A 27,339-nucleotide genomic window follows, 5' to 3' on the forward strand; every position below is an offset into this window, starting at 1 on the left:
TCCTTTCAAATTGCCCCAAATAAATAATCTAAACTGAAGGCCAACCCCATGTATAAGTCAGCTTTTTGTTACTACAATGAAGCACCTGAGGCAACAACCTGCATAAGGAAAGAAGGTTTGTTTCAGCTCATGGTTTTGGAGGTTCACAGTCCAAGATCAGTTGGTTTGGCCTCTGTTGCTGGTGTTCTGAGGTGGTACAGAGTATCACAGGGCAAGAGGGAGCCAGCTTGTCTGTGCCTATGTAATCTCCTATAGAGCCACCAGCATTTAAATATGGGGGCTCCACCCTAAAGACCCAATCCAATCACCACCTCCCAGACACTATAATTGGATTAAGTTCCCATTCTCCTGGTATCATTAACATGAGACTGTGGGGACCAAACCTCTATACATAGGACCTTGGGGGTATATTCAGCATCCAGACTAATACCCAAAACATAGCACCAAGCCTCCCTCCTGATGAGACTGCTGCCACAAGCCTCTTTCATAGAAATGTTCACATCACCATGGCTGCTTGGTAGTCTGTGGTCTAGTTGGAGTCAGAGGCAGGAAGCTCTGCCTTCTACTTTAAGTATCTGCAGGAAATAACTGTCTGTGATCCTCTCAGGGATGTGTGTTCTGCCGATCCTGCATTCCACTTGTCTTTTGCACTGGTGCTGCCCGGACGACTGACTGCACAAACTGTAAGTGTGGGGGCTCTTGTCTATCCTGGGACATGGAGACCTGAAAGGCAGGCGGCAGCATGCTCATCAGGAACCAAGGCAAATGCGGCCAGTTGCAGAGGCTGGCAGCTGTGGGAACTCTGAAGTACCTGGGTTTGGGTGAGCAGAGTCTGTAAGGGAATTGCCAAGTGGACTTTGACCTTGTGGACAACAGAAGAAGACAAGAAGAGTCTCTCAAACTAGGACAGACAGCATGAAGCTGGTAGGCAGATACACATGGACAGACACAACCAGGAATCTCAAAGACAGGGCAAAGTATGGGTGAAATGCCACTTACAAGATGAGCAGGAGTTGATATGGTTAGGCACTTGTGTCAAAAACAAAACAAAACAAAATCAACCAGCCAGCCAACACTGCTGAGGTTTAGATTGTAACTGTAACCCCAGGCACAAAAGGTAATATTTTGAGGTCCTATTTCCTCACTTGCAAATTAGGATAATAATAACGTCTACATCATGAAGATGTTATGAGGATTAACTCAGTTATTTTAGGTAAAATGCTTAGCAGAGGGATGGTGACAGTGACTGGTGACACCTACATGGTGCTTAGCACAGTACTTCCCACCCTGGCAGTCTCATACCAGAGCCTGTCTTCTTAACCATCATGCTACACTTGCCGAGATGTTAGGTATAATTCTTGTCATCAACAACTAGGGAGAGGTGTAGCTGAGCCACAGCAGGTGTGAAATGATGTTAAGGATGTAGAGAGGCCGCTAGTTCAACTGCAGTCACGTAAAGATTGTCTAGACTGAGGTAGGGTACAGACGGGGCTACTCTTTGCAGTGTGGGCATCTCAGGTGGACAGAATTCAAGACACACAGAAGCAGGATCATAGGAAAATGCTCAGAGTAGCCACATCATGGCTGACAAAGAACAGCCAAAGGATCTGGGGTGTTCTTCCTGAAGAAAAGACTCTAGGGAGACATGACAGTGCTTTTTGAGGTCGTCAGCCTGCTCTGTAGGAAGCCAAGGCCCAGAACTAGGCCAAGCGGGAGTCAGCTCGGGCAGACAGATGCCAGCTCAGAACTGGGAAGGCCTCCCTGACATGCTAACCCATGGTGGTCATGAGCCTCCTGTCCCAGAGGCCCCTGAGTACTGGCAGGGCCCAGACCTCTGGGATTCAAATACTGGGCCCGTGGGTAGTGGTTTCCAACTGTGACATTCTAGGGTTGTAGGACCACTGGCGTATGTAACAAAAATAACAAAGCAGTTGTTCCATTTGGGGGCACACTGTGGTATGTTGGTTTTTTCTCCCATTTTAAATAACCATTTTAACTTGTCTAATCTAGGGAGCCACTGGCTGAGAGCAGCCCTCTGCAGAGTGACCTGTAGAGGCTGGTTTTCAGTGAGAGAAGCCCAGAGTCTGGAGGGAGGTGCTGACTAAAGGCAGCTAAGGGGGCAACAGGAGGCCACAGGGTAGGGAGGAGGGGAGCAAAAGGCATCCAATAGCTGTTAGAAACGGGAAAAGCAACGAAGGTCACGGGAGGCCACTTGGAGGTTTGAAGCCTGTTACACGGCTACCTCAGGCCAGGGGGACTGTCAGCACCACACGACCTGGGCGATTGTCAAGAACAGGAACCTGCAGGCTCCCCTCCCACCACTGCATCGGAATCTGCATTCTAACAAGTTCCCAGGTGACCCCTGTGCACAGGAAAGCAGAAAAGCACTGACATGGAGATGATCTGAGCGAGACCCAGGCTGTGACGGGCTGCTTGCTTCTTTCCTCTGTGAAAGAGAGAGCCGGGGGATGCTGGGGTAACAGGAAGGGCCTGGTGCTGGAGCCTGGTCTCCATGGGGATGGCCCAGCTCTGCTGCCAGCCCAGCTGCTCAATTCTGTCTGTTTCTTCATCTAGTCGGGTTAAGCGCATCAGTCCAATTTGCATAAGCGAGCCTTCGGTAATGGGGCTCATGGGCACAGGTACTCATCTGATGCCTAATTAAGCCATCTTGGTAAATCATCTCTAGAATGCCTGTTATTATTTTAGGAAACAACATAAAGAGAATGATAATTAAAAGTAACACCCTGGGTGGGAATTTTTACTTCATTCCAGCAGTTGGCAAGTAGAGCACCTTGGGACTTTTTTTTTTAGGTACCATTTCTATCAATTTTCATAGATCACACAACTTCAAAGCCTGGGTGTATTTTTTTCCCCTTCCCTCTGTCGCTGCTTTGAGTTTGTGGCTTTATTCTTCTGCTGCTTTTCTCTTTGCCTTTCCACCGGAGGTTTTCTGATTTTACTCTGACTTGCAGTGGGGGAGGGTATGGCTTCAGGATATTGCATACAATGCTGAACCCAGTCTGGGTCGTTTGCAGGTGAAAAGGCAATTTTCCGCTTCACAGGTAGGCCCACAGGAGGCATTTTCATGACCCGGGTATTTTTCTGTCTTAGAACCCATCAGGACAGCCTCTGGGGATTTGCTGTCCATCACCCGCTTTCTCTCTGCAGCCCCCACCCACCCCCCACCCCAGCTCTGCACATGACCGCAATACTCCTGTCTTCAGGGCCTTTGGCAGTCCGTTTCTCACACCCCTCACTGCCTCCCTGGAGCCCACCGTGGTTGATGGTGGCTGCTTCCATGGTAATACTCATCCAGCTGTGGACGACCCCACAGCCTGCCCTCCTCTTCCTGCCCTCTCTTCCTCCACTCGCTGCTTGTCCAGAGTGGTTTTCGACACCAGTCCCTCCTGTTAGCTCACTCAGGCAGCTGTTGGAACAGGCAGACTCCCATCCCCATACTAAGCAAACCTGCTCCCGCCTCTCTTCCTCACTTTCTGTAACTCTGACCCCGAGGGTGGGGCCACCAATCACCAGGAATGCGGGTTGTTTCCTGGGGGCGCTCTGGGCCTCGGACCAGGGACATCCACTTGGCTTAAGCTGCAAAGTCCACACTAATTTCTCTGAGTAGTTCCAGCTCTCATTTCTCTCCCATCAGCATCCTCACCGGTCCCACCGATCGCTGCTCCTCTCCACCTGGATGCCCCACAGCCACCTTAACCTCCCGTGTTTCTGAGCCCATCCCATAGCTCTCCCCAGCTGCTCCTCCTCTGTGCCAGCCCCTGCACTTCCCCTCTTGATGACTCAGTATCTCCATCTCTGCTCCCCACCCCCACCCCAGGAGCCATCCGTCTTCCTGCCGCCTTGTCCACTACGTTCAAGTCAGGCCTCCTAATCTTTACCTCCTAAATTTCACAAAACTATGTTCTGCCATCTGGCCCATGGATAGGTCCCCCTTCCCTCCCACATGGTCTGTTAAAGCAGCCGCTTGACTGTCGCTGTCTCCAGCCAGCCCCCACCTCAACAGTTGCCTTGGAGGTACTTCTAAAGCACCAACCTTGCTTCAAAGCCCTCACGATCTAAAGATAAAATCCTGGCTCCTTAGCATGGCACAGAAGCCAGTTTTGACTGTACACAACCGCAGGGCTGGCCAAGCAGAGTGCCTTGGGTGCAAAATCTAAGCACACATTGTCAGATGGAGGCCTCGCACATGCACAGCCCTGAGAGTGAATGCTACCTTCAGTGTGGTGTCCTAGGCCCCACCCTACCCAGCTGCCTTTCCGGCTTCTGAGTGACAGGCCGCCCCTTCTGTGCGCTGGCCCTCTCACTCTCCTTCTTGCTAGATCCTCATAGCCCAGCAAGACCGTGAGAAGGCCTCCTCCCGCCCTTGGCTCTCTTCTCCCCTAACCCCACCAGAATGTTCTCCACCACTGCCCTACTCCCTGAGCATCACAAATGCAAAGATAGTGTTCTGTCTACTTTCTACGTATAGCCAGGTCTCAGGCAGCATGCTGCAATCAGTAGGTGCTCTATACATGTATTCAAAACCGAAAGCAAGGGCTGGCATTGAGGCGCAGCATCGGCATCCTATAGGGGCATTCTGGTTCATGTCCTGGCTGTTTGCAAGTGATTCAGCTTCCTGCTAGTGCACCTGAGAGAGCAACAGAAGACTGCCCAAATACCCGAGTCCCTGCTACCCAGGTGGGAGACCTGGATGGAGTTCCAGGCTCCTGGCTTCTGCCTGACCCAGCCATGATGGCTGTGGCCTCTTGGGGGGTGAACTAGTGCATCAAAGATCAAAGATCTCTCTCTCTTTCTCTCTGTCTCTTCCTCTCTCTCTGTGTGTGTGTGTGTCATAATGCCATTTAAAAAAAAATCTTTAAAAAAAAAAGCCAAAAGAACTGAAAGCAAGTCTGCTCTGGGAAGTCACTTAGCCTCGGGCCCAAAGTTCAAAGCCCACAGTTAACACGCACCCTTCAGATGGGTGACCTCTGAGGACTGCCGCGCACCAGGAATGAATTAGAACCTGCTTCTGTGCAGGCCCGAGATGGGGAGAGGGAATGTGTGTGTGTGAAACATCAGCTCTCCAAGGGTGGTGGTCAGAGTACCAGCAAATAACTCCCCTTCTGACAAATTCACTTGCTGTTAGCCTGCAGTTTTCACAGAGATTGCACACTGCTTGGCCAACTGCTAAGTTCTGAGCTTTCTTCCTGCCAAATTTCTCCCATGCTGGCTCATGCTTGCCCATCTTGTAGCCGTGATGCGTCTTCTAGCAGGGAACATGAATAGCTTTGGGTCCATTTTATAAAAGGGATTCAGTAATGCACCACCTTGAAGGATACTATTGCTACTAGGAGAGGAGAGGCCCCTGGAGTTCTTAAATTGAACCTCCCAGGACACTATCTAGGAAGAACCTGTTATATAACATCCCATAAGGCCTCGTGTCACAAGTTTAATTCAAGTGCTTTCTTCTATTTTCATTTATTATTTCTCCTTCTCCATCCTCTTACATTTGAAAAGCAGAGAGCGAGGGAGGCAAGTGAAGATCTTCCATCTGCTGGTTAATTCCCCAAATGCCTGCGACACCCAGGCTGAGTCAGGGTGAAGTCGGAAGCCTATGTCTGAATCCTGAATGAACCAAAGATTGGCGGACATTTGAAGGCCATTTCATTCGCTGGACCAAGCAGACACAGAAAAGCTGGCCAAGCAACCCCCAGTCCTGCACGGCTATGGTTCCCCCGGGTAGCGCTGAGGGATGTTGCTTTTCTGGGTTGCCATCTTTCTCCACTAGCTAGCCTTCTGCAGCTCCTTTCCATAAACCCAATGGGAACGAACTAGCAAGAGACCCAAACCAAACCTGACCCATCCCGGGGACCACTGAAAGGAAAACACAGTATTGCTATTCCCAACAGCCAAATCACACAGGGTTCTACGTGGAATCCAGCTCACGAACCCCTCAAAGTTGTCCTCATCTGCCCAGATGTATGAGTGTGCTCGTTAAGAACACTGGAATTGGGGCCGGCGCTGTGGCTCAATAGGCTAATCCTCCACCTAGCGGCGCCAGCACCCCGGGTTCTAGTCCCAGTCTGGGGACCGGATTCTGTCCCGGTTGCCCCCCTTCCAGGCCAGCTCTCTGCTATGGCCCAGGAGTGCAGTGGAGGATGGCCCAAGTGCTTGGGCCCTGCACCCCATGGGAGACCAGGAGAAGCACCTGGCTCCTGCCTTCGGATCAGTGCGGTGCACTGGCCGCAGCACGCCGGCCGCGGCGGCCATTGGAGGGTGAACCAATGGCAAAGGAAGACCTTTCTCTCTGTATCTCTCTCTCACTGTCCACTCTGCCTGTCAAAACAAACAAACAAAAAAACAAACAAACAAAAAAACCACTGGAGTTGAAATTCTCTGTGGTGTGTGAGTAGGAGCATTAGAAATGGACAAGACCTCAGGGTTCAAATAAAAGAACCTTCATCGAATCAGGTTTTACAGATTAGGTTGATGAGGCTCAGAGGATTAGAGCTGAGACCAGTACCCTGGATTTCTGAATCCTAGTTTTCACATGGTATGACATTACCATATACTGCATTTCAAACGAATGTGTTGAAGTGGGGAGAGTGGATACTGGCTGTGGGGGAAAGGAAGCGGTAGCTAGTTTTAGAATATACACATTAGGTACTTAGTGCTTGGTTTCATTTCTGTGTTTAGCATGGTTTTCTAGCTTCAACCCAAAGAGACCAAGCCTGAAGCACACCCCCTCCCGCCAGGGGCTCTGTATGTTGAGTCTACAAGTCTAGAGAGATCATGTGGACGACATGTGGAGGAGCACGGGATGAGCTCTAAATGGCTTATGTCATTACAAAACCACTTGTCACAGAAACCCAATTGTTTCCAGGAAGTGGGGGAAAGATTTCCAAGCAGAAAATATGAGTCTTGAAGGAAGAGTAGGGGTTTGTGCCACGAAGAAGGGGGTGGGCTGAATGAGGGAAGGTACAGAAACCCAGTGGAGATGAGTGAGGCTTGGTAAGAGATGGGCAGCTGGTGTCTGGTCTGGGAGCCATGCAGGAGGCTTTTAAAGCTGGAATAAAGAGAGATTTGCATTTGGGATGGATACCTTTAGTGACCAGATGGAAGCCAGATCTTAAGCGATGTTCTTTTTTTTGTTTTGTTTTTCAGGCTCCAGAATGATCATTCATTCAATCCTTGATCCCAACTTGGGAAACTCATAACTCAAGTCAGGCACTGATCCAGACATGAAATGTGGCCTTGCCCAGGACAGTGGCCATGGAGTCCCATGATCAAGTCGCCCAGTGCAGAGACAGATGTGAGCAGCTCCTAGGAGGTCAGAATCAGCAGGACCTGATGGACTAATGATGTGGGCAAGGTAGAAAGGAAGGTGGAAGCATATCAATGGGTGGTTGGAACAAACAGGTGTCTAGGATCTCAGGGATCTTCTGTCTGGAGCTCCAGAAAGACTAAAATCCAAATATTCAAATATGACGGCCAAAATGGCCTTTATTTACAGTACCCTGGAACCTGGAGACGACTTCGGAATTTGTCATTTCTCCAGGGCAGATACTGACCTGCCCCCAGAGAAGTAATTATATCATCCGCCACATTGCAGGTTGAACTGAGAGAGGTTGAAATGAAATACGAAAGTCTTGCTGGGCCTCTCTCTGCAACCTCGTGGTCAGCCTTTCCTACCAGCATTCTAATTTTATCGAAATGGGGTTGCTTTCATGTAATTTGAGTGTGAGCTTTCAGAAATGGAGTATGGCAAGAACAGCAGGTGAACACAGATGGGCTGAGGGACTGAGCGGATTGGTTCAATTTTGATAAAAACGAAAGGTGTCTTTCCTCAAGGAAAAGGGCAGGAGGGGATTCTACGAATGCTACGGTAAAGAGGCAAAGGATTCCTTTTTTGCTTTGTTAATTCCTTGGGTAATTCCTTGTCTACTATTACTACCACAGAAGGAGAAACAAACTTAAAAGAAAACAAAGTGATGTGCCGTAACGTCTTAAAGCCACGACTTCAGTGCTGCAAGGCATGCTGTGCAGGGCAGTGTTGTGCCAGGCAGGCGCCCAGCCCTGCCCTCCTACTCTCAGGGCTATGCGAGGTCAAAAGGTGAAATGCAGAGTTTGCAACCCCAGCAAAGAATTCACCCCTGGAGAAACAGAAGGGTTAGGTTTTCTCGTGTGCAAACAGTCAGCTGGCTTGGTAGCTACACAAGGCACCAGGGCCCAGTTTTCTTGTTCTCCTGTGGCCACAGAGCACTTAAATTAGGTCTGATGTGGTGGCACAGGGATCTGTCACTGAGGTGTTCTCCATCTCTGGACATCTGTTACCTACCCGCCCGTCCTGTTAAAAGGGTTGTAGGAGTTCCACCTCCGGGAGAGCCCTGACAACAAGAAAACCACTCCATCGAGCCTTAAGGTGTCTCTCTGAGAGGGTGCTCGTATCCTACGAAGGAGCAAATGCTTTATGGGTGACAAATGTTATTTTATAAAAAATAGCTAAAAACAGCTGATCTGAGGAAGCAGAGCTAAGCGAATCAGAGTCACATGAACGCATCCCGACCGCTCAGCCGCTTTGAAACCTTTGCTGTGGCTCCTGCGGGGTAACAAGAGCCTGCAGCAGCTCTGTTTCCCACTTCTGCGGGCACCGCCTGCCCCAGCACAGCCAACAGGCACCCGGGAGCAACGACTGTGTGCTCAAAACACCCACAGGACTCCCAGAATTTCACCCGGAGTAGTTTTCGAAGCTGGATGATGGATTCTATTCTTTTATTTAAAAGATCCTTCTTTTTTGTTTTTCCCCAGGCAGAAGAGTAAAGATGCAGGAGTCTGCCAGCTTAACACACAAGGGATCTTATTTGCCCACGTTTGGAGCCTTCCAGGGCCGACAAGGTGGTGGGGGACTTCCAAGGGGCAGACGCGGATGACTTTAAATGACTTGAATGGGCTCCCTGGAAGGCTGCGGCCCCCCTACACTCGCTGAGGCTTTTCCGCTGGGCGTGGGGAAAAGGCCAGCCTTTGACTATTTAGGAAAGCAGAAGAAGCCGGAGGGGGAAGCAGCCACATAGGACAGGCTGTTGTTTTCCACGCTTTATTGGCGGAAAGGGCTGAGGCCATCTTATATGTCCCCAGAAACTGTCAACAGGAAGACGAACAGGAGCAAAACAGGCGTGCAAGGCGCCTGGAGGCTTGTGGGTCCTGCTAGAGCAGAGGGCTACGCGGAGGCTGTACGTTTCGGGCAGGGGGAGGTTCATCACATTGACCTTGATTTGGCTCCAGGGAATGGCGGGCCATGGAATCCCCGTCCCTTCCATGTGATAATGCCAGGTCAGTGGGCAGGGAACAAACAAAGAGAGGCCAGGACTCCGTCCCTCCCGAAACACACAAGGGGAGAACGGTCCTCTCTTACGGAGCACCCGGCCACAGTTACTGTAAAATAAAAGGTGTCACCTTCTCATGATGATGGGTTTTCCCATGGCCTGAAAAATTATTTACTTGTGTCTGTAACCAGGGTGAAAAACACCCCCAAAGTTTAGATCTGTGTCAGCATTCCCTTCAAGAATAGCTCAGCTTAGAGCTTTTATGAAGGGCAAACAACAGAGTTGAAAAACAAATACAAATCCATAGCTACAGAAGGAGGAGGGGAGGGAGAGACCTTTCAAACCTGTCTGTTTCACACACAGAATCTTAGAGGCACCCCTACAGGACTTGGCTGAAGCCAAGAGCAGGCTGATCAAAGGAAGCTGCAGAAATTATAATCCATCAAATTAGACACCTGTGACAAACCCACAGAGAATGCAAGGAATGTTTGGGGCGGGCATTTGGCCCAGTGGTTATGAGGTTGCTTGGAACGCACGCAGCCCCTGTGTGTGGTGGGTCCCAGCCCTGACGTTACTCCTGATCCAGCTTCCTGCTAATGTGTGCCCTGGGAAGCCGCAGCTGGTGGCTCAGGACGCAGACACCTGGATTGAGTTCTCAGTTCTTGGCTTTGGCCTGACTCAGCCCTGGCTGTTGCAGACATTTGGAGAGTGAACCAGCAGATGGAAGATCTCTCTTGTCTCTTTCTCTGCCTCTCAAATAATAAAAAAAAAATTTTTTTTTAAAGATTTCAAGGGATGTCAACAATATGATAAAAGGCCTCATGGTTAAAGTGTTACCCTTAACTTTTCCCAAATCCATCACAAACTCTCCCACTTGAGCCACTTTTTCAGACCTGGTGGCCCTGGGCACAGTTAAAGAGTTCTTGGTGCTAGGTTTCCTTTCTGCTATAATGATGTTAAGAGATACTTTTTTCTCCAAGCACAATTAATGAGAATTTTTATGACCCTAGGAAAAAGAATTTAAAAAACAAACACTCAAACAAGGACTTGGGGTAGAAGACAGAGATCTGTGATGGTTAACAAAATAACTGATCTGTGGAGTAAAAGCCATTCACATAAAGGGATCAGAGTTGTTAATACAGTAGGTTGTTTTGTTTTGTTTTCTGAGGGCTTTTCCACAGCCAAACGCAACCCCAGGGAATGCCAGGGAGAGCAGGAGGGTCTCGAACAAACCCATTACCTGGCTTCTCCGTCGGCTACTTTGAAGCATCTCACTCGATGACTGAAAGCTGCCCTGTATGTGGCAATGCTCTCCTTTGACAATGCTGTGGATTTTCTACCTGGCATCTTTAACAGAGACAACCAGCACACACCCTTAAAGAACGTGAACTTTTCACATCACTTGGTCATAACAAGGTTTTGCAGATTAGAAAACCAAGAACCAGAGAGATAAGGGACGTGTCATTGAACCCCACGTGTTGCAGCAGAGCAGTGACTTCTGAGGTTACTGCGCGCGGTGAACAATTCTGTGCTTCTGGCTGACTGGAGTTATTCCTTCCCTCATTCCCTTCCTTGTCAAGTTGACAGACACTTAAAGTTCACGCTCTTTAATCTCAGGAAAAATCCCCCTACTCACAGCCTCCCCCCCACCCCAATATAATTTAAACAAATATGGTTTTGTTTGCTTTGCAGCCTGGAATGTTTTTTACTCCAGAAGCAAATGTAGCTTTTCCCAGAGGGCCAGTCTTGCTGCTTCCCACACTGTTCAGGCTTCTTTTTTTTTTTTTAATCCAGAACACCTTTCTCCTCTGCTGCCTGGCAGACTTCCATTTGCCCTCCCAGGTTTTATTTAACTCTCAATTTCCTCTATCCGGGAGCCTCCAGCAGTGCTGCCCTGTGTGTCAGCTTGCTAGTTCTATCAATCCTGGCATTTTCCTAGTTAATGGTTAAGATTCTGGCTGATTCAACCACAGCACAGTCAGCTCCCGGGGAGTCCCAGCAGCACAGGGGAGCCATTTCTGAATCTGGGGTCTCCAAAGGAAGCCACTTGCTCGTGGGCTTCTGGTCAACATTAAGATCAGATGAAATCTGGGCTCCTAGAGATTTGTACTTGGCTGCAGTGGTACCGCCATGTGAATTCTTACATCACTGAACTGCAAAGTAGCGGTTACCACCATTCTTTTTTTTTTTTTTTGGAGGAAGTTTCAAAGAATTATACAATCAGCTTGTTTCTTAAGCGCTTCTGAGAAAAGAGGAAGAAAAAAAAAACCACTATGATATCTGTCTGTCATTGGGCAAACAGAGATAACATGCAACACTGGCTAATATATGGACAGGTAGAAAAAGTATGCATTTTTCATGAGTTCTGAAGTTACTGCAACTTATTTATTTGCATGATAGGATTCTAACAGATTTGCAGCCACGAAGCCACAGCACTAGCCCTGATATTTATTTTTTAAAAAAGTTTTAGGGTGCTGGTGCTGTGGCTTACTGGGTAAAGCCGCTGCCTGCAGTGCCAGCACCCCATATGGGTGCCAGTTCTAGTCCTGGCTGCTCCACTTCCTATCCAGCTCTCTGCTATGGCCTGGGAAAGCGGTAGAAAATGGCCCAAGTCCTTGGGCCCCTGCACCTGCATGGGAGACTCAGAAGAAGCTCCTGGCTTCTGGCTCCTGGCTCTGAATCGGCTCAGCTCTGGCTGTTGTAGCCATCTGGGGAGTGAACCAGCAGATAGAAGATCTCTCTCTCTCTCTCTCTCTCTCTCTGTGCCTCTGCCTCTCTGTAACTCCGCCTTTCAAATAAATAAATAAATCTTAAAAAAAAAAAAAAAAAAAAGAATGTCCTCAACTGGGTTCATGTGATGTTGTCTCCTGATCACAGTGAGGTTGTGCGTCTTTGACCAGCACGTTACGCTTTCTCAGAGTCTCATACTCAGACTGGGAGGCTGTGGTGTCAATACATCTTATTACTGGTGACATTAAGTTTTGATGACTTGGTTAACACAGTGCCCTTGGCTTTCATTTGCTCATATTCTACCGCATTAAGCTATTTTAAAATTCATTTACTTATTTGAAAGGCATAGAGATAACTTGCTTCCATCTGCTGGTTTACTTCCCCAAATGCTTGCAACAGTTGGGGCTGGGCCAGGCCAAAACCAGGAGCCCAGAACTCAATCTGGGTCTTCCATGTGGGTGGCAGGACCCAACTACTTGAGCCATCATCACTGCCTCCCACGGTGTGCTGTAGCATGAAGCCAGAATCAGGAGCCTCCTGTGTGGATGGAGTATCCCAAGAGGCATCTTAATCACTCTGCAAAAGCCCACTCCCATTCTTTCATTTACTCGAGATACTGACATGCCACAGCATTCCTCCTTAACTTTAAAGTTTATAATTTAGTGCATTTACAAGGTTTTGTGGCCCTCACCACCATTTAATCCTAGAATCTTTTCATCACCCAAAAAAAGAAATCTTGTATTTATTATCACTCATTAACTTCCGTCCCCAGCTCCTGGAAACCCACTAATCTACTTTTTTCTCCATATGCCTTTGCCCCGTGAACCAGGTTCTTCTCATCCCAAATAATAATAAACAAGATGATCTCAATCCAGTTAAACAAGGACATACACACACAGCCTATACATAGGGAAATAGTTTTAGACAAATGTAGTTTTCAGTGTTCCTCAAACCATCAGCTCTGTATACCCATAAAAAAATTTAAATTCACCAACCTGTAGGAATAAGGGTTTCATTCACTGGCAAAAAAGCATCAGCATCTATAGTAACTTCATGGTCATATATATTTGGGGAACCCTGGCAGGGAAAGGTAGGAGAAAGAAGAGTTAGTGTTTTGCCTTATTTCATACATTTGCTTCTTTTGAAAATATTTTCAGGCATTGACAAAAACTTTAGAACTTTCCTTTGACCAATGTCAATGGTGACAACTAAATATGATCCTTTAAGTGTAGGTAGACAGGGCCTCCAAATAGCAACTGGAAGAAGCTGTTCAGTATGACCCTAACATGCTTTATTTCATTTTTTCCTACATGGAAAATGATGGTCAAAAGTCAAAGAAACTGGGGCAGGTGTTATGGTGTTATAGGTTAGGCAGCCACTTGGGAGGCCCACATCGCATGTCAGAGTGCCAGTTTGAGTCTAGACTGTTCTGCTTCTGATATAGCCTCCTGATGACGCATAATGAGAGCCAGCAGATGATGGTCCAAGTGTTTTCATTCCTGCTACCCACGTGGGAGACCTGGATGGAGTTCTGGGCGCCTGGCTTCATCCTAGCCCAGATCCAGCTGTCGTGGGCATTTGGGGAGTGAACCAGTGGATGGAAGATCTCTCTATGTATACCTCTCCCTTTTCTCTGCCTATCAAGTGGATGAAAATAAACACTGAAAAAAGTCATGGAAATCACAATGGTTTGAAAGTCTTTAGATCTTGGCTTGTGGGAGTTTCTTCCACTCTCCTCAGATGAAGGCATTTTAAAAAGTTTGAAGAAAATGGAATTGTAAGTATGACTTTTGCCGGCGCCGCGGCTCACTAGACTAATCCTCCACCTAGTGGCGCCGGCACACCGGGTTCTAGTCCTGGTCGGGGCGCCGGATTCTGTCCCGGTTGCCCCTCTTCCAGGCCAGCTCTCTGCTGTGGCCAGGGAGTGCAGTGGAGGATGGCCCAAGTGCTTGGGCCCTGCACCCGCATGGGAGACCAGGAGAAGCACCCGGCTCCTGCCTTCGGATCAGCGCGGTACGCCGGCCGCAGCACGCCGGCCGTGGCGGCCATTGGAGGGTGAACCAACGGCAAAAGGAAGACCTTTCTCTCTCTCTCTCTCTCTCTCTCTCTCACTATCCACTCTGTCTGTCAAAAAAGAAAAAAAAAAAAAAGACTTTTGGGACCGGCACTGTGGCACAGCGGGTTAAAGCCTCAGCCTGAAGTGCCAGCATCCCATATGGGCAACAGTTCTAGTCCCAGCTGCTCCTCTTCTGATCCAGCTCTCTGCTATGACCCAGGATAGCAGTAGAAGATGGCTCAAGTCCTTGGGCCCCTGCACCCATGTGGGAGACCCAGAAAAACCTCTTGGCTCCTGGCTTCGGATCGGCGCAGCTCTGGCCGTTGCAGCCATCTGGGGAGTGAACCAGTGGATAGAAGACCTCTCTCTCTGTCTCTACCTCTCTCTGTAACTCTGTCTTTCAAATAAATAAAATAAATCTTAAAAAAAAAAAAAAGTATGACTTTGTTTTGGTGTGAAAAATTTTTTGAAATGCATGAGGTTTTTTCATAATACACATTTTCCATGTATTATGAAAACAATTTTTTGCACCAAAATAAACTCATATTTTTAAAAATATTTATTTATTTGAAAGAGTGACAGAGGGGCTGGTGCTGTGGTGTAGCAGGTAAAACTGCTGCTTGCAGTGCCGTCATCCCATATGGGCACCGGTTCAAGACCTGGCTGCTCCACTTCCGATCCAGCTCTCTGCTATGGCCTGGGAAAGCAGTGGAAGATAGCCCAGACCCCCTGCATCCACCTGGGAGACCCAGAGGAAGCTCTTGGCTCCTGGCTTCAGATCGGCACAGCTCTGGCCATTGTGGCCAATTGAACTAGTGGATGGAAGACCTCTCTGCCTCTCCTTCTCTCTCTGTGTATCTCTGACTTTTAAATAAATAAAAAAATCTTAAAACAATAGTAGTATACTTTAAAGCTTCATAGAAGGATATGGGGAGGGGGTAGCAAGGTGAGGACTGTGCTTAGTAAATGCTCATGAATCAGCTAAGCGAGGGGTTCTCAGCTTACCCACAGGGGACATCTGACAATGTCTGGTGGTGGTGGTGACACCCCAGCACCCAGTGGAAAGAGACCAGCAAGCTACTAAAAACCCCCTCTGATGCACAGCACGGCGGTCCACCCTGCCACACTGAGGGGTCTTCTGGCTCAAAATGTCTACAGTGCCAAGGGTGGGAAGCCCTGAGCGCAGCTGAGCTGAAGCCTCTGCGGGGCCCCCTGGAGGAAGCAGACAGAGGCAGAGAGAGCTGCAGGCCAGCTGGAAACAGAGGCCGGGTTCAGACACCCCACGATTCCGTGTCTAAACACGGTAGAAACTGCACTACTTGGAGGCTCCTCTACCAAAGAATGGATTCGCTCGTATTCTTCCGGGGATAGGAGCGGGCGGGGGAGGCGGCCAGGCCAGAGGTCTCCCTTCCGCCCACACTCCCTATCTTAGCTGCTTGCCTGGTCCTAGTTCTGAGCTGGGAAGGCAGGTCCAAAATGGGAGGGGGTCTGCACCAGGGTCCACAGCAGCTCTGGACCAAAGGGGTCTCTCTCCTGTGTGGCGCTTTCTACTGCCATCTTCTGTGACTTCGGGTTGTCCTGGAAGTGAGGGTCTCTTTGGGCCCTAGGGGAACAGAGCTGAGGGAAGAGAATATGAGGCTATTTTCCAGGATTTATCTGTTCAAGTTCAGCTCAACATGGAAGTTTCTGGTCAGTGGAGGCAGGGGTATGGAAGGCTGGGTACAAAGCCTTGGAGGTATTACACTGGGAGTTGCAGCTCCCAGGAAGTCCTCCAAACTCCCTGTGCACAACTGAGACTGGAGGGATGCACGCTCGCTGAGTCACTGAGTGAGGGGAGAAGGCTCGGGCCCTGTCTGGACTCGTGGCCTAGTGCTGATGGCCAGCTCTTCACTGTCGGCTCAGGTGCCTGCCTCCTTCCTCCCTCCTTTACGTTTTGAAATCAATACCTATTTACAACCAGAACACTGCTCTGATCTCTGTTGCTACAGATTAGTTCTGCTAATTAGTTCTGTGTGCTTCACACAGACAGGACCGTCGAGTTTATATTCTTTGGTCCCTAAGTGCTTCAACACTATGCACCACTGCATCAGTAATTTGTCCCTTTTTCTTGTTAAGTACTATTCCATTGCTTATCAAGATTTGCTTATTGATCCTCCTGATGATGGACTTTTGGGTTGTTTTTACTGCTTTACTATTATGAATAAAGCTGCTTAGGAATTTCCTTTTTCTTTCTTTCTTTCTTTCTTTCTTTCTTTCTTTTTTTTTTTTTTTTTTTGCCAAGGACAGGAAGAAAATGAACCTACATGAATATCACACACCAAATAAATTGATGAATGTGAGATGTTAGGAAGAAGCCTGGCAGGGGAAGGAAAAGAATATTTATCAGGTACCTGCTCCCCTAGTGGTCACGGGCTCCCGAAACAGCACTAACATTCCTAACGTGCTGGGCCTGCTGGTTACGATGCCTGCATCCTGTATCCCAGGACTTGGGTTTAAGAACCCACTCCAGCTCTCAACCCCAGCTTCCTGCTAACGCGCACCCTGGGAGGCAGCAGGTGATGGCTCAGCTTACTGAGTCCTTGTCCCTCATGTGGGAGCTCCCGGCTCCCGGCTTTCGCTCCAGCCCACCTCCTGCACTTTTGGGCATTTGGGCAGATGGGAATCTCTCTCTCTTTCTCTGCCACTCAAATTAATTAATTAATTTAAAAAGAAGCATGCCTTGTCTTATGAATGCTCTGGTCTGGAAAAAGCTACTGGTCTGTGGTGGAATTTTCCTGCTGGATTCATTTCCTTTCAGTGCTGATGAATCACAGCAAACCTTGAGGCTCCCTCCGAATCCGGGCTTTGGTTAACTTGGCTTGACTGCTACTAGCTTGCGACACGAACCTTACAGCGTCCATTATGACTTGCACGAGGCTTTAAGCACATGTTTGCACACTGCTGCTACCGCTGGCTTCATTCGGCTCTCACCACCTCTAGCAGGAAGCAACAGGCACTCTTGGCGGCAAAGCCACAGCAGCTCCTTAACCTGCACCTTCCCACTGTCCTGGCGGAAGCTGACTTGCCGAGTTCTACCCCAGACTATGTATTTCCCATCCCCAGAGGGTAAATTTTGATTGGTCTAATCCCTGTGCTGGCGACCAGGATTGGCAGACTCCAGACAAAGGAATGTGTCAGAAAGTCTGATGGGGGCCCTCTGAGATGAGAGCCTTCTAGAAAAAGTTTTGCTTTTTTTTTTTTTTTTTAAAAAAGGAAACTTTAGAGATATGAAAAAAGGAATAGGTTCTTTTTGTCCTTGGATACGACCGTATAAGGAAGTGGCAACCATCTTGTGACCAAGAGGGGATGAGCTTGAAAACAATCCAAAACACTGCGGAAGGAGAATGAGAAGATGGAAGAACCTGGGTTCCTGATGACTTGTCTACCCAGTCATACCAGAACCACAGCGGCTGTTTCTCATCTCAAATTCCCCCAGACCTTGCTTTCATAGCTCTCGAGGTGAAATTTCAATAAAAGACATGTTCTCCCAGAGCTGTGTTGCTCATAGGAAGGCACAGAAAAACAAAACAAAATAAAAGCTCTGCAACTTACACATCTTTTCCATTCTTTGAAAAACACAATTCTCCCCTCCCTGTAGGCCTCCAACACTCAGATATGATAAGCCAGTGCTTGGGCCCCATGTAGAACAAAAATATGGCATGTTCAATTTAAAACAAACAATAAATGAAACATAAGATGCGCTGACTCCTTTAAAAATCAGGGTTTGAGACAGATGATAATGCTCTCCAGGTTAAGGCAAGAGATGTTCTCAAGATGCACCCTTGACCCCAGGCCCAGCCAGCTTCACCCCTGATGCAGGTGCTGTGGATTTGAGCACCCACAGCATCCGGAAGGGAGCACACGCTGACCACCCTCTGGGTGGGGGTCTGTGATCCCGGAAACTATCCAGCCTCTGGGAAGAGACTCAGAAATCCCTGTCCCTCCTGGAAAGTCAGAAGGGCAGTCAATGGGAATGGCCTTAGCAAACCTTACTTTCCCAGATACCTTCTTCAATGGAACACACCTGCAGTTAGGATCGTTCATACACTCTTTCGCTTTCTTTTTCTTTTTTTCGAATGTATTTATTTGAGAGGGAGAAAGCAATATAGACAGAGAGAGAAAGAACTTCCGTCTGCTGGTTCAATCCTCAAATGCCTGCCACAGCTAAGGCCGGGCCATGGCTGAAGCCAGGAACCAGAAACTCAATCCAAGCCTCCCACATGAATCACAGAAACCCAATGACTTGAGCCATCACGACTGCCTCCCAAGGTCTGCATCAGCAGGAGGCTGGAATCAGCAGCTGAGGCCAGGAAGCAAACCTAGGTACTCCAACAAGGGGCACAGGCATCCTAGCCACAAGGGTCAATGCCCACCCCCACTTTTTATTTCCCAACCTATTCCTCTGGATCTCCCTCCCATTGAAGAGTAGGATGCCCTACATGTACAAAAATGTAGTAAATAGAGGAAAACCATCTACTACCTACTAAACCATCTACTACCTACTAAAAGCAATTATACTTTATTCTATTTCTGCCTGAACTTTTAAAAAATTAGTTATTTATTTTAATTTTTATCTAAAAGGCAGAGACAGGCCGGCGCCGCGGCTCACTAGGCTAATCCTCCGCCTAGCGGCGCCGGCACACCGGGTTCTAGTCCCGGTCGGGGCGCCGGATTCTGTCCCGGTTGCCCCTCTTCCAGGCCAGCCCTCTGCTGTGGCCAGGGAGTGCAGTGGAGGATGGCCCAGGTGCTTGGGCCCTGCACCCCATGGGAGACCAGGAAAAGCACCTGGCTCCTGGCTCCTGCCATCGGATCAGCGCGGTGCGCCGGCCGCAGCGCGCAGGCCGCGGCGGCCATTGGAGGGTGAACCAACGGCAAAAGGAAGACCTTTCTCTCTGTCTCTCTCTCTCACTGTCCACTCTGCCTGTCAAAAAAAAAAAAAAAAAAAAAAAAAAAATAAAAGGCAGAGACAAACAGAAGACCCTCCATTGGCTGGTTCCCTCTCCAAATGCCTACAACAGCCAGGGCTGGACCAGGCTGAAGCCAGGAACCTGGAACTCCATCTGGGTCTCCCATGTGGGTAGCAGGGGCCTAAGTACTTGGGCCACCTCCCACTGCTTTTCCCAGAAACATAGCAGGGAGCTGGATCATACGCAGTGCAACCAGGACTCGAATCAGTGCTTTGATACGGGATGCCAGGGCCACAGGCAGTGGATTAACTTCCTGTGCCACAACGCCAGCCCCACCTTTCTTCCTTTTCAAGAGGGAATTTTGGAAATTACATAAGAATCAATAAACTCCACTATTTGAGAAAATTCTAGAGAAAAAAAAGTCAGCAGATCACCAACAGACTCCTAAGTGCACAAGACTGCAAGATATTACTGGTTGAGTATAAACATCACCCTGTGGTGGGAAATCAGGCCAAGGTGATTAGAGTGACAATGCTGAGTCCTCAGATTAAGAGGAAATAATAGATACAATCTACAGAATTTGGCCAAGTTTTTTCTTTTATCTCATGTGATGGTCTCAGTCAACACGCTAAACTGTTGCTACTCAGAGGGAATGAGGAAGTTTAGAGGGAAGTTGCCAATGAGTCTATAGCACTTGTAGGTGGACATTTTAATGTCTTCCCCCTGGAGTTTATACCATGTTGAGTTAATTGTCATATCTTTACCAATGACTTCATAAAGTGCTTCCCACAGTGACTAACAAATAGTAGGTAGCCATTATTATGAAATGGACAGTATGCCTATCAGTCTAGAAAACCCAGGTCTTCCAAATTGTGGTTCCATGTTCTTTCCACTGCACTGTGCAGGACAAGACTGGGCGCCAGGAGCCCTGGGAGGAGCTGGGGGCTGCACTGTTGGAGCACACATGCCAGTGTCGCAACCTCAAGGGGGCAGCCAAATGCATTTCCAAAGATCCGAGAGCAGAAGGCCCCTTCATTGGAAGTCATTTGGGTGGGAGGAGGAACAGAATAAGGGAAGCAAACGTAAGCACATGTGACAAGCAGGGAGTCCTTGAAAGTGCTAGTTACTTGTCTAAAGCCCATGGGAAACAGATACTTGCCTTGGCCATACGATGTACTCATCCTATCTTTTTCTATAGCTTCCATTTATTGAGCACCTACTTAATCCCAGATGCTCTGCTAGGCCCTTTACATCATCATGCTGGTGATCTTATGCCAGGATAATTCCATACTGGGTTTCACCCACCTGCAACACCACCCCAAGTCATTCCACCAAGCACACAGGTGACAGCCCGAGAGCAGAAGTAAGTTCACTTACCTGGCCTGCCAGGTTGAAGTAAGAATGGTTGGTGAGATTGACCGGTGTGGTCTGACTGGCCTGTGCTCTGTAGTTGACCACAAGCTCCCCGCCATCCAAGGTGTATGTCACCCAGACTTTTAACTCTCCGGGGTAGCCTTCTTCACCATCTGCACTGACGCGGGAGAACTGGACACCATTTGGAAGAACTTGGGGGGTCCAGAGGACCTACAAAAAAGTTTTCAAAGCTGCTTAGTCACTGCAATCCCAAGCTAAATGCTACATTTCAACACTGAAAGACAACTGATTTGGGGCCAGTGCTGTGGCAAAGCAGGTTAAAGCCCCAGCCTGCAGTGCTAGCATCCCATATGGGTGCTGGTTCAAATCCCAGCTGCTCCTCTTCTGATCCAGCTCCCTGCTAATGCACCTGGGAAAGCAGAAGATGGCCCAGGTCCCCAAATGGCTGTTGTGGCAATTTGGGGAGTGAACCAGTGGATGAAAGACCTTTCTCTCTCTCTGCCTCTGCCTCTGTAATTCTTACAAATGAATAAAATAAATCTTAAAAAAAAAGACAACTGATTCTAGAAAGAGAAATGGTTATATACTCATTGAGGCTTTTGTGTAATATTCTAGATATTAGTTTATCCTAAAATTTTGCTTTATACAGAAAAGAGACTTTTTTTTAAAAAAGATTTATTTATTTATTTGGAAGTCAGAGTTACACACAGAGAGAAGGAGAGGCAGAGAGAGAGGTGCTCCATCCACTGGTTCATTCCCCAGTTAGGGGAATGAATTCCCCAGTTAGTTGGCCGCAATGGCCGGAACTGCGCTGATCTGAAACCAGGAGCCAGGAGCCTCTTCCAGGTCTCCCACGTGCGTGCAGGAGGCCAAGGACTTGGGCCATCTTCTACTGCTTTCCCAGGCCATAGCAGAGAGATGGATCAGAAGAGGAGCAGCTAGGTCTTGAACCGGCCCCCATATGGGATTCGGGCACTACAGGCAGCAACTTTACCCGCTATGCCAGAATGCCAGCCCCAAAAAGAGACTTTTGAAAGAAACTTTTTCTCTTTTTCTATTTACATTCCCTAATTACTTCCTTCTAGCTTTATGGGTACATGTCTACAATATTTTCCTCTTTCCCTTCTTTATTTTCCTTTGGTTTTTAAAATCTTGCATAAATGTCTACAGTAATATTTGCTAATATTATTTTTTTAAAACTTCAATAAATAATTCCCTCTCTCCTGGGGGTATAACATACACAATTTTTTAAAAAGATTTATCTATTCATTTGAAAGTCAAGAGTTACACAGAGAGAGAAGGAGAAGCAGTGAGAAAGAGAGAGAGAGCGCTCCTCCATCTGCCAGTTCATTCCCCAGTTGGCCGCAATGGTCAGAGCTGCGCCAATCCAAAGCCAGGAGCCAGGAGCCTCCTCTAGGTCTCCCACTAGGGTGCAGGGGCCCAAGGACTCGAGCCATCTTCTACTGCTTTCCCAGGCCACAGCAGAGAGCTGGATTGTAAGGGGAGCAGCCGGGACTCAAACCAGCACCCATACGGGATGCCAGCACCACAGGCAGCAGCCCTATCTGCTATGCCACAGCGCTGGCCTCCACACGTTTATTAAAAAAATAAATAAATAAAGCCCACTCCAGTGTGTGTGTTTGGCAGAGTGGCTAAGGGGCTGCTTGAGACGCCTGCATCCCACATAGGAGTTCCTGGTTTGAGTCCCAGTTACACCACTTGCAGTCCAGCTTCTTGCTACTGCGCACCATGGGAGGCAGGAGTTGATGGCTTGAGTACTTGGGTCCCTGCCTTATATGTGGGAGACTTGGATTGAATTCCAGGCTCTTAGCTTTGGCCTGGTCCAGCCCTGGCTATCGCAAGCATTTGGGGAGTGAATCAACAGACAGAAGATCTCTCACTGTGTGTTTTTGTCTCTGTGCCTTTCAAATAAAATGGAAATAAAGAAATTTAAACAACAACAACAACAACAAAACCCACCAAACATACCACAGTCTCTATTTTCCCTGGACAAAGTTCAAAATAAATAAAGTGCTTGTTCTGATTGAGAGAGTTTTAGCCCGCTAGTCAGGAGAACTGATTTGGAGGCCAGGTTTGTCCCTATCTCATTGTGTGACTTTGGGCATCTATCTCTTCCCTAAGATGAAGAAGGTAGAGAAAAATCATCTTAAGGAACTGGTGCTGTAGCGTAGTGGGTAAAGCTGTCACCTGCAGAGCTGGTATCCCATGTGGGCGCTGGTTCGAGTCCTGGCTGCTCTACTTCCAATCCACTTCCAATCTTCTATGGCCTGGGAAAGCAGTGGAGGATGGCCCAAGCCCTTGGGCCCCTGCACCCACGTGTTAGACGTGGAGGAAGCTCCTGGTTCCTGGCTTCAGATCAGTGCAGCTCCAGCCATTGTGGCCATCTGGAGAGTGAACCATCGGATAGAAGACCTCTCTCTCTCTCTCTCTGCCTCTCCTCTCTCTGTGTAACTCTGACTTTCAAATAAATAAATAAATGTTAATAAAATAAAATCATACATGTACCTAGTGGCAAAGCTGGGATTCAAACTCAGGGGTTGTTGTCTACACTATTCCATCTCTTAGTTTTATTGTAAGTTTTGGTCAGATCTCCATTTTTCTTTTTCTTTTTTTTTTTTTCTTTTTTTTTTTTTTTTTACAGGAAGAGTTAGACAGTGAGAGAGAGAGACACAGAGAAAGGTCTTCCTTCCGTTGGTTCACCCCCGAAATGGCCGCTATGCTGATCCAAAGCCAGGAGCCAGGTGTTTCTCCTGGTCTCCCATGGGGTGCAGGGCCCAAGCACTTGGGCCATCCTCCACTGCCTTCCTGGGCCACAGCAGAGAGCTGGCCTGGAAGAGGGGCAACCGGGACAGAATCCGGCGCCCTGACCAGGACTAGAACCTGGGGTACCAGCGCCGCAGGTGGAGGATTAGCCTAGTGAGCCGCGGCACCGGCCCCGATCTCCATATCTCCATTTTTCAACAGAACAGTTGAGGTCATACTTCAGCATTCCTAACAGACTTGCAAGATAATAACCTGCAGGACGGACATCTGGCCGAGGGGTTAAGATGCCGTTGTGGTGCTCTTGTCCCACGTGGGCATGTCTGGCTTAAGTCCCAGCAGGGGCGCCTGACTCTAGCTTCCTGTGGACTGAGGGAGGCAAACGTGGTGACTCACGTGGTTGGATTCCTGCCGCCCATGTAGGAGACCTGGATTAAATTCCTAGCTCCCAGCTTTGGCCTGGCCCAGTTCTAGCCAGTGCAGATATCTGAAGAATGAACCAGCAGAGGAGAGCTCTCTCTCTCAATTTATAAATAATAAACAAATAAAGATAATAACTTCCAGGAGCCACAGCAATGGCCTATTAGCCCAGGTGAATGGAAGTCTCTGTCTTTACCTACAGTGAAAGGAGCTGGTATCTGAAACAAATTCAAAGAGCTTACTGAAAAATTAATTATACACCCTAATTATCTCCCAGAATGTTGAACTTGCAAGGCACTTAAAATATGAACCCTATTACATGTGTAATTGAACAAAACGTCCCTAAATGGAAAATTTTCAGAAGTAAACATCTGAAATAAAATGTTCTTCACTTGCTACCACTTTTTCTCCTTTGGAAAGGATGCAATGGGAAGATTTTTATATGAATCAACATAACTGGTTAAGTATAATTCTTATTCACCAAAGGATTTACCCTGATCCCATAGTTTCCACAGTTCCAGAATTTTTGCATCTCTAGGCCTTCCTGTATCATTTCTAACCCTATCAAATTATTCTACTTTCATCATTTAAAAAAGGTGTCAATATGAATACACAATTATTCAATAATCATTAAGATCCAAAACAATGGGGCCAGCACTGTGGCGTAGTAGGTTAAGTCTCCGCCTGCAGCGCCAGCATCCCATGTGGGCACTGGTTCATGTCTTGGCTGCTTTTCTTCTGATCCAGCTCTCTGCTATGGCCTGGGAAAGCAGTAGAGGATGGCCCAAGTCCTTGGACCCCTGCACCTATGTGGGAGACCTGGCTCCTGGGTTGGATCGGCTCAGCTCTGGCTGTTGTGGCCATCTGGGAAGTAAACCAGCAGATGGAAGACTTCTCTCTCTGTCTCTCCTCTATCTGTAACTCTACCTCTCAAATAAATAAATAAAATCTTAAAATAATAAAAAAAAAGACGCAACACAACATAAAACAAAGGTCATCTGATGCTGCTAATACTACTGCTTCAAAACTTGCTGCTCAAAAAATTTCAATGGTTCCATAAAGATGTTCCAAGTCTTTCCCTATGCTTCCCTGGGTCATTGCACAGTCTCTACCTCCCTCCCCTCCCCACCGATATCCATGGATCGAATGAAATAGCACCAATTCTTCAAGGACGGTTTGACTCTCACCTACTCGGTTGCTATTCATTTGTCCGCTCCAAGTTCCTGAAGCATGCGGTTACCCTCTAAGTCATGGCACCTGTTGTGGCCCTTCTATGACAGTTAATTATTTATAAAATCCACCTCCCTCACTGTACTGTGGCCTCAGAAATCTTGGGTCTATTATGCTCTCTGGTTCTCAGAAGGAGGCCAGTAGGATCAAAGGCTATCGCTACAGTTTGATTGTGTCTGCACAAAATTGCCTGTGTGGAAACTCAATTCCCGAATTCATGTGTTAATGGATTTGGAGATGGGCCCCTGGGAAAGTAACCAGGATTAGATGAGGTCCTGAGGGTTAGGGCCCCCTGAAGGCATGGGTGACTGCCTACAAAGAGGACTGTCTCACCTCGTGATGCAGCAAGAAGGCCCTCACCCAATGCCAGCATCATGCTCTTGGATCGATCAGCCCACAGAACCGTGAACCAAATGAGCCTCTATTTCTTACAGGTTACCTAGTCTATGCATTCGGGTGGAGCATCAGAAAGTGGACTCAGACATTTCTGCACTGTGTGACCATTTTGTTCTGCTCATAAAGGGACCACATGCTGAGCAGCACCACAGAACACAGCACAGCGAGACCAATGGCGCAGGGACCAGAGACAAAAGGGTTCTGTTCTGGGATCTGCGGAGGATCCCTTCCCCATGGAGCCGGGCCCAACACGCTCTGGTTGAGGTTGGCCTAAGGTCCTAGCACGTCCTAGAGACTCTACCTTCACCTTGCAGGCCTGAGGAGTTCCATCGCTGAGAAAAGAGATTCCCACAGGGCATTCTGGTTCTAAGCCACAGACAGGAAGCTGGCAGGAGAGGGGAAACACAGCAACCAACTTTCTCCAACAGGACAGTGGCAGTGGTGGGGGAGGCAGAGGCAGAAAACAAGAAATTGTGGCCTTTAACTGCCAAACACATTCCTGTCTGCTCTGACTTCTCTAGCAAATAACCTGGATAGTGTATGGAAAGGAAAGTTAACTGGGACATTTTCTCCCTTACAACCTGCAATTGGACCAGTAAGAGTCGGTGCGGTTAACCTGCAGATTCCATGAAGCCAGAGGCCAGACAGTCCTACCTAAGGGAGAACTCGCCAACAGATTCGCTTTCTTGACCTTGTTCTCTAGGAGCTCACTTGGGTGATGGAAATGTTTAAGTGGAAAGGAGGGACTAGGGAGAGCCTCAGCTAGGATTTTTATTTTGTTTTAATAAGTTAGTTTAGTTGAAAGGGAGAATGACAGAGAGAAGCTTTCATCATCTGATTCACTCTGTAAATGGCTCCAACAGCCAAAGCCAGGAGCCAGGAACTCTACCTCAGCCTTCCATATGGGTGACAGGGGCCCGAGTACTCGCACCAATGTCTGCTGTCTCCCAGGCACATCAGCAGGCAGCTGGATCAGAAGTGGAGCTGCTTGACTTAAATTGGTGTTCCAATCTGCCAGCAAATGGCAACCTCTGTACCACAAATCCTGCCTGGAACTTGAGGTAATTTTGAGGCCTGGGGCACTTTAGTGGAAGGGTTGCCTGGGCACGGTGCCACACTGCATGGGGACAGGGCTTTGTGACAGGGACAGGGAGAGGTGTTGGACTGGGGGCACCATGGAAGCCTTGGAGGAGACCAGCGGTTGCGATTTGGGTATGAGAGTTTGGGACCAGGCAGAGCTGGCTTTTCCAGAGTTTCAGATGTCTCATTTGGTGACAGTTAGAGATGATACATCCAAACGCCTCGGACAGTCAGTAGTAGGTATTATTTTTAACCCAACTTTCTCTAACCCAAGTCCTGGATCCCAACCCTGTGAGAGAGAAAGTCATTCCTATCTTTTGAAACTAGGTTAAGGGCTGTTCTCTTTAACTCAGGGCTCCCCTGCCTGCGACTGTCAGACAAGGCAGGGAAGGAATGGTCTGGGAACATGGCCATGGCAACTGTTGCTGCCCTGAACCGAGACGCGGCCCTCTCCTGTGGCATCTTGCCATGCGTGTGCTCCAGGTCTCGGGACTGGAGCTGGCAAGCAAGGGGTGCCTGAGGCTGCTCTGGGAAGTGTGCCAGAAGGAAGTGTGGCCGCACTCACCTTATCAAAGCCTCGGAGTCCTCCATGCAGACTGTTGGGCCCGTTGTTGATGGCCAGGTGATACTCCTTCCCATCCAGCGTGAAGGTGCCGTTGGCAATTCGGTTGGCCACCCTCCCGACCACTGCTCCGAAGTACGGCTGCTTTTGCAGGTACCCTGCCAGGACAGGGGATGACAGCAGTTTTGAAAACGTCAAACCAAAGGTGGGGCTCACACTGCCACCCTCCCTGCCCTCCTTTTCCTCCGAGGGAAGCTGCAAGTACTAACTCGGGCACAGAAAGATGGTGTCTTATAAACGGGACCCTTTCCCTTCCCAAAGGTAATTCATGTTCATTACAAAAAGTTCTATGGAGGGGCCAGTGCTGTGGATGCCAGTTTGAATCCTGGCTGCTCCACTTCTAATCCAGTTCTCTGCTATGGCCTGGGAAAGCAGTAGAAG

The 27,339-nt window shown here is 48.3% G+C and overlaps 1 protein-coding gene and 1 long non-coding RNA gene across 3 annotated transcripts in view; one reads left to right on the top strand and one right to left on the bottom strand.

The window, feature by feature from the left end:
* Positions 1-27,339, bottom strand: part of GALM (galactose mutarotase) — a 57,709-nt gene that overhangs the window by 18,758 nt on the left and 11,612 nt on the right. For both annotated transcript variants that reach the window (XM_089326537.1, XM_002709910.6), the window contains exons 2-4: positions 26,902-27,056; positions 20,433-20,639; positions 13,049-13,130 (exon numbers count right to left, since the gene is read on the bottom strand). In XM_089326537.1, coding sequence (XP_089182663.1) covers positions 13,049-13,130; positions 20,433-20,639; positions 26,902-27,056 — 444 coding nt within the window. The remainder of the gene's footprint in view (positions 1-13,048; positions 13,131-20,432; positions 20,640-26,901; positions 27,057-27,339) is intronic.
* Positions 591-9,463, top strand: LOC103347701 (uncharacterized). The gene is made up of 3 exons (XR_007918285.3): positions 591-683; positions 7,165-7,330; positions 8,809-9,463. It is a non-coding gene; the product is annotated as an uncharacterized LOC103347701 (long non-coding RNA).

Source organism: Oryctolagus cuniculus, chromosome 2 (genome assembly GCF_051225735.1).
Source record: "Oryctolagus cuniculus isolate XC-2025 breed Fujian yellow rabbit chromosome 2, ASM5122573v1, whole genome shotgun sequence".
In the NCBI taxonomy this organism is placed as follows: Eukaryota; Metazoa; Chordata; class Mammalia; order Lagomorpha; family Leporidae; genus Oryctolagus; species Oryctolagus cuniculus.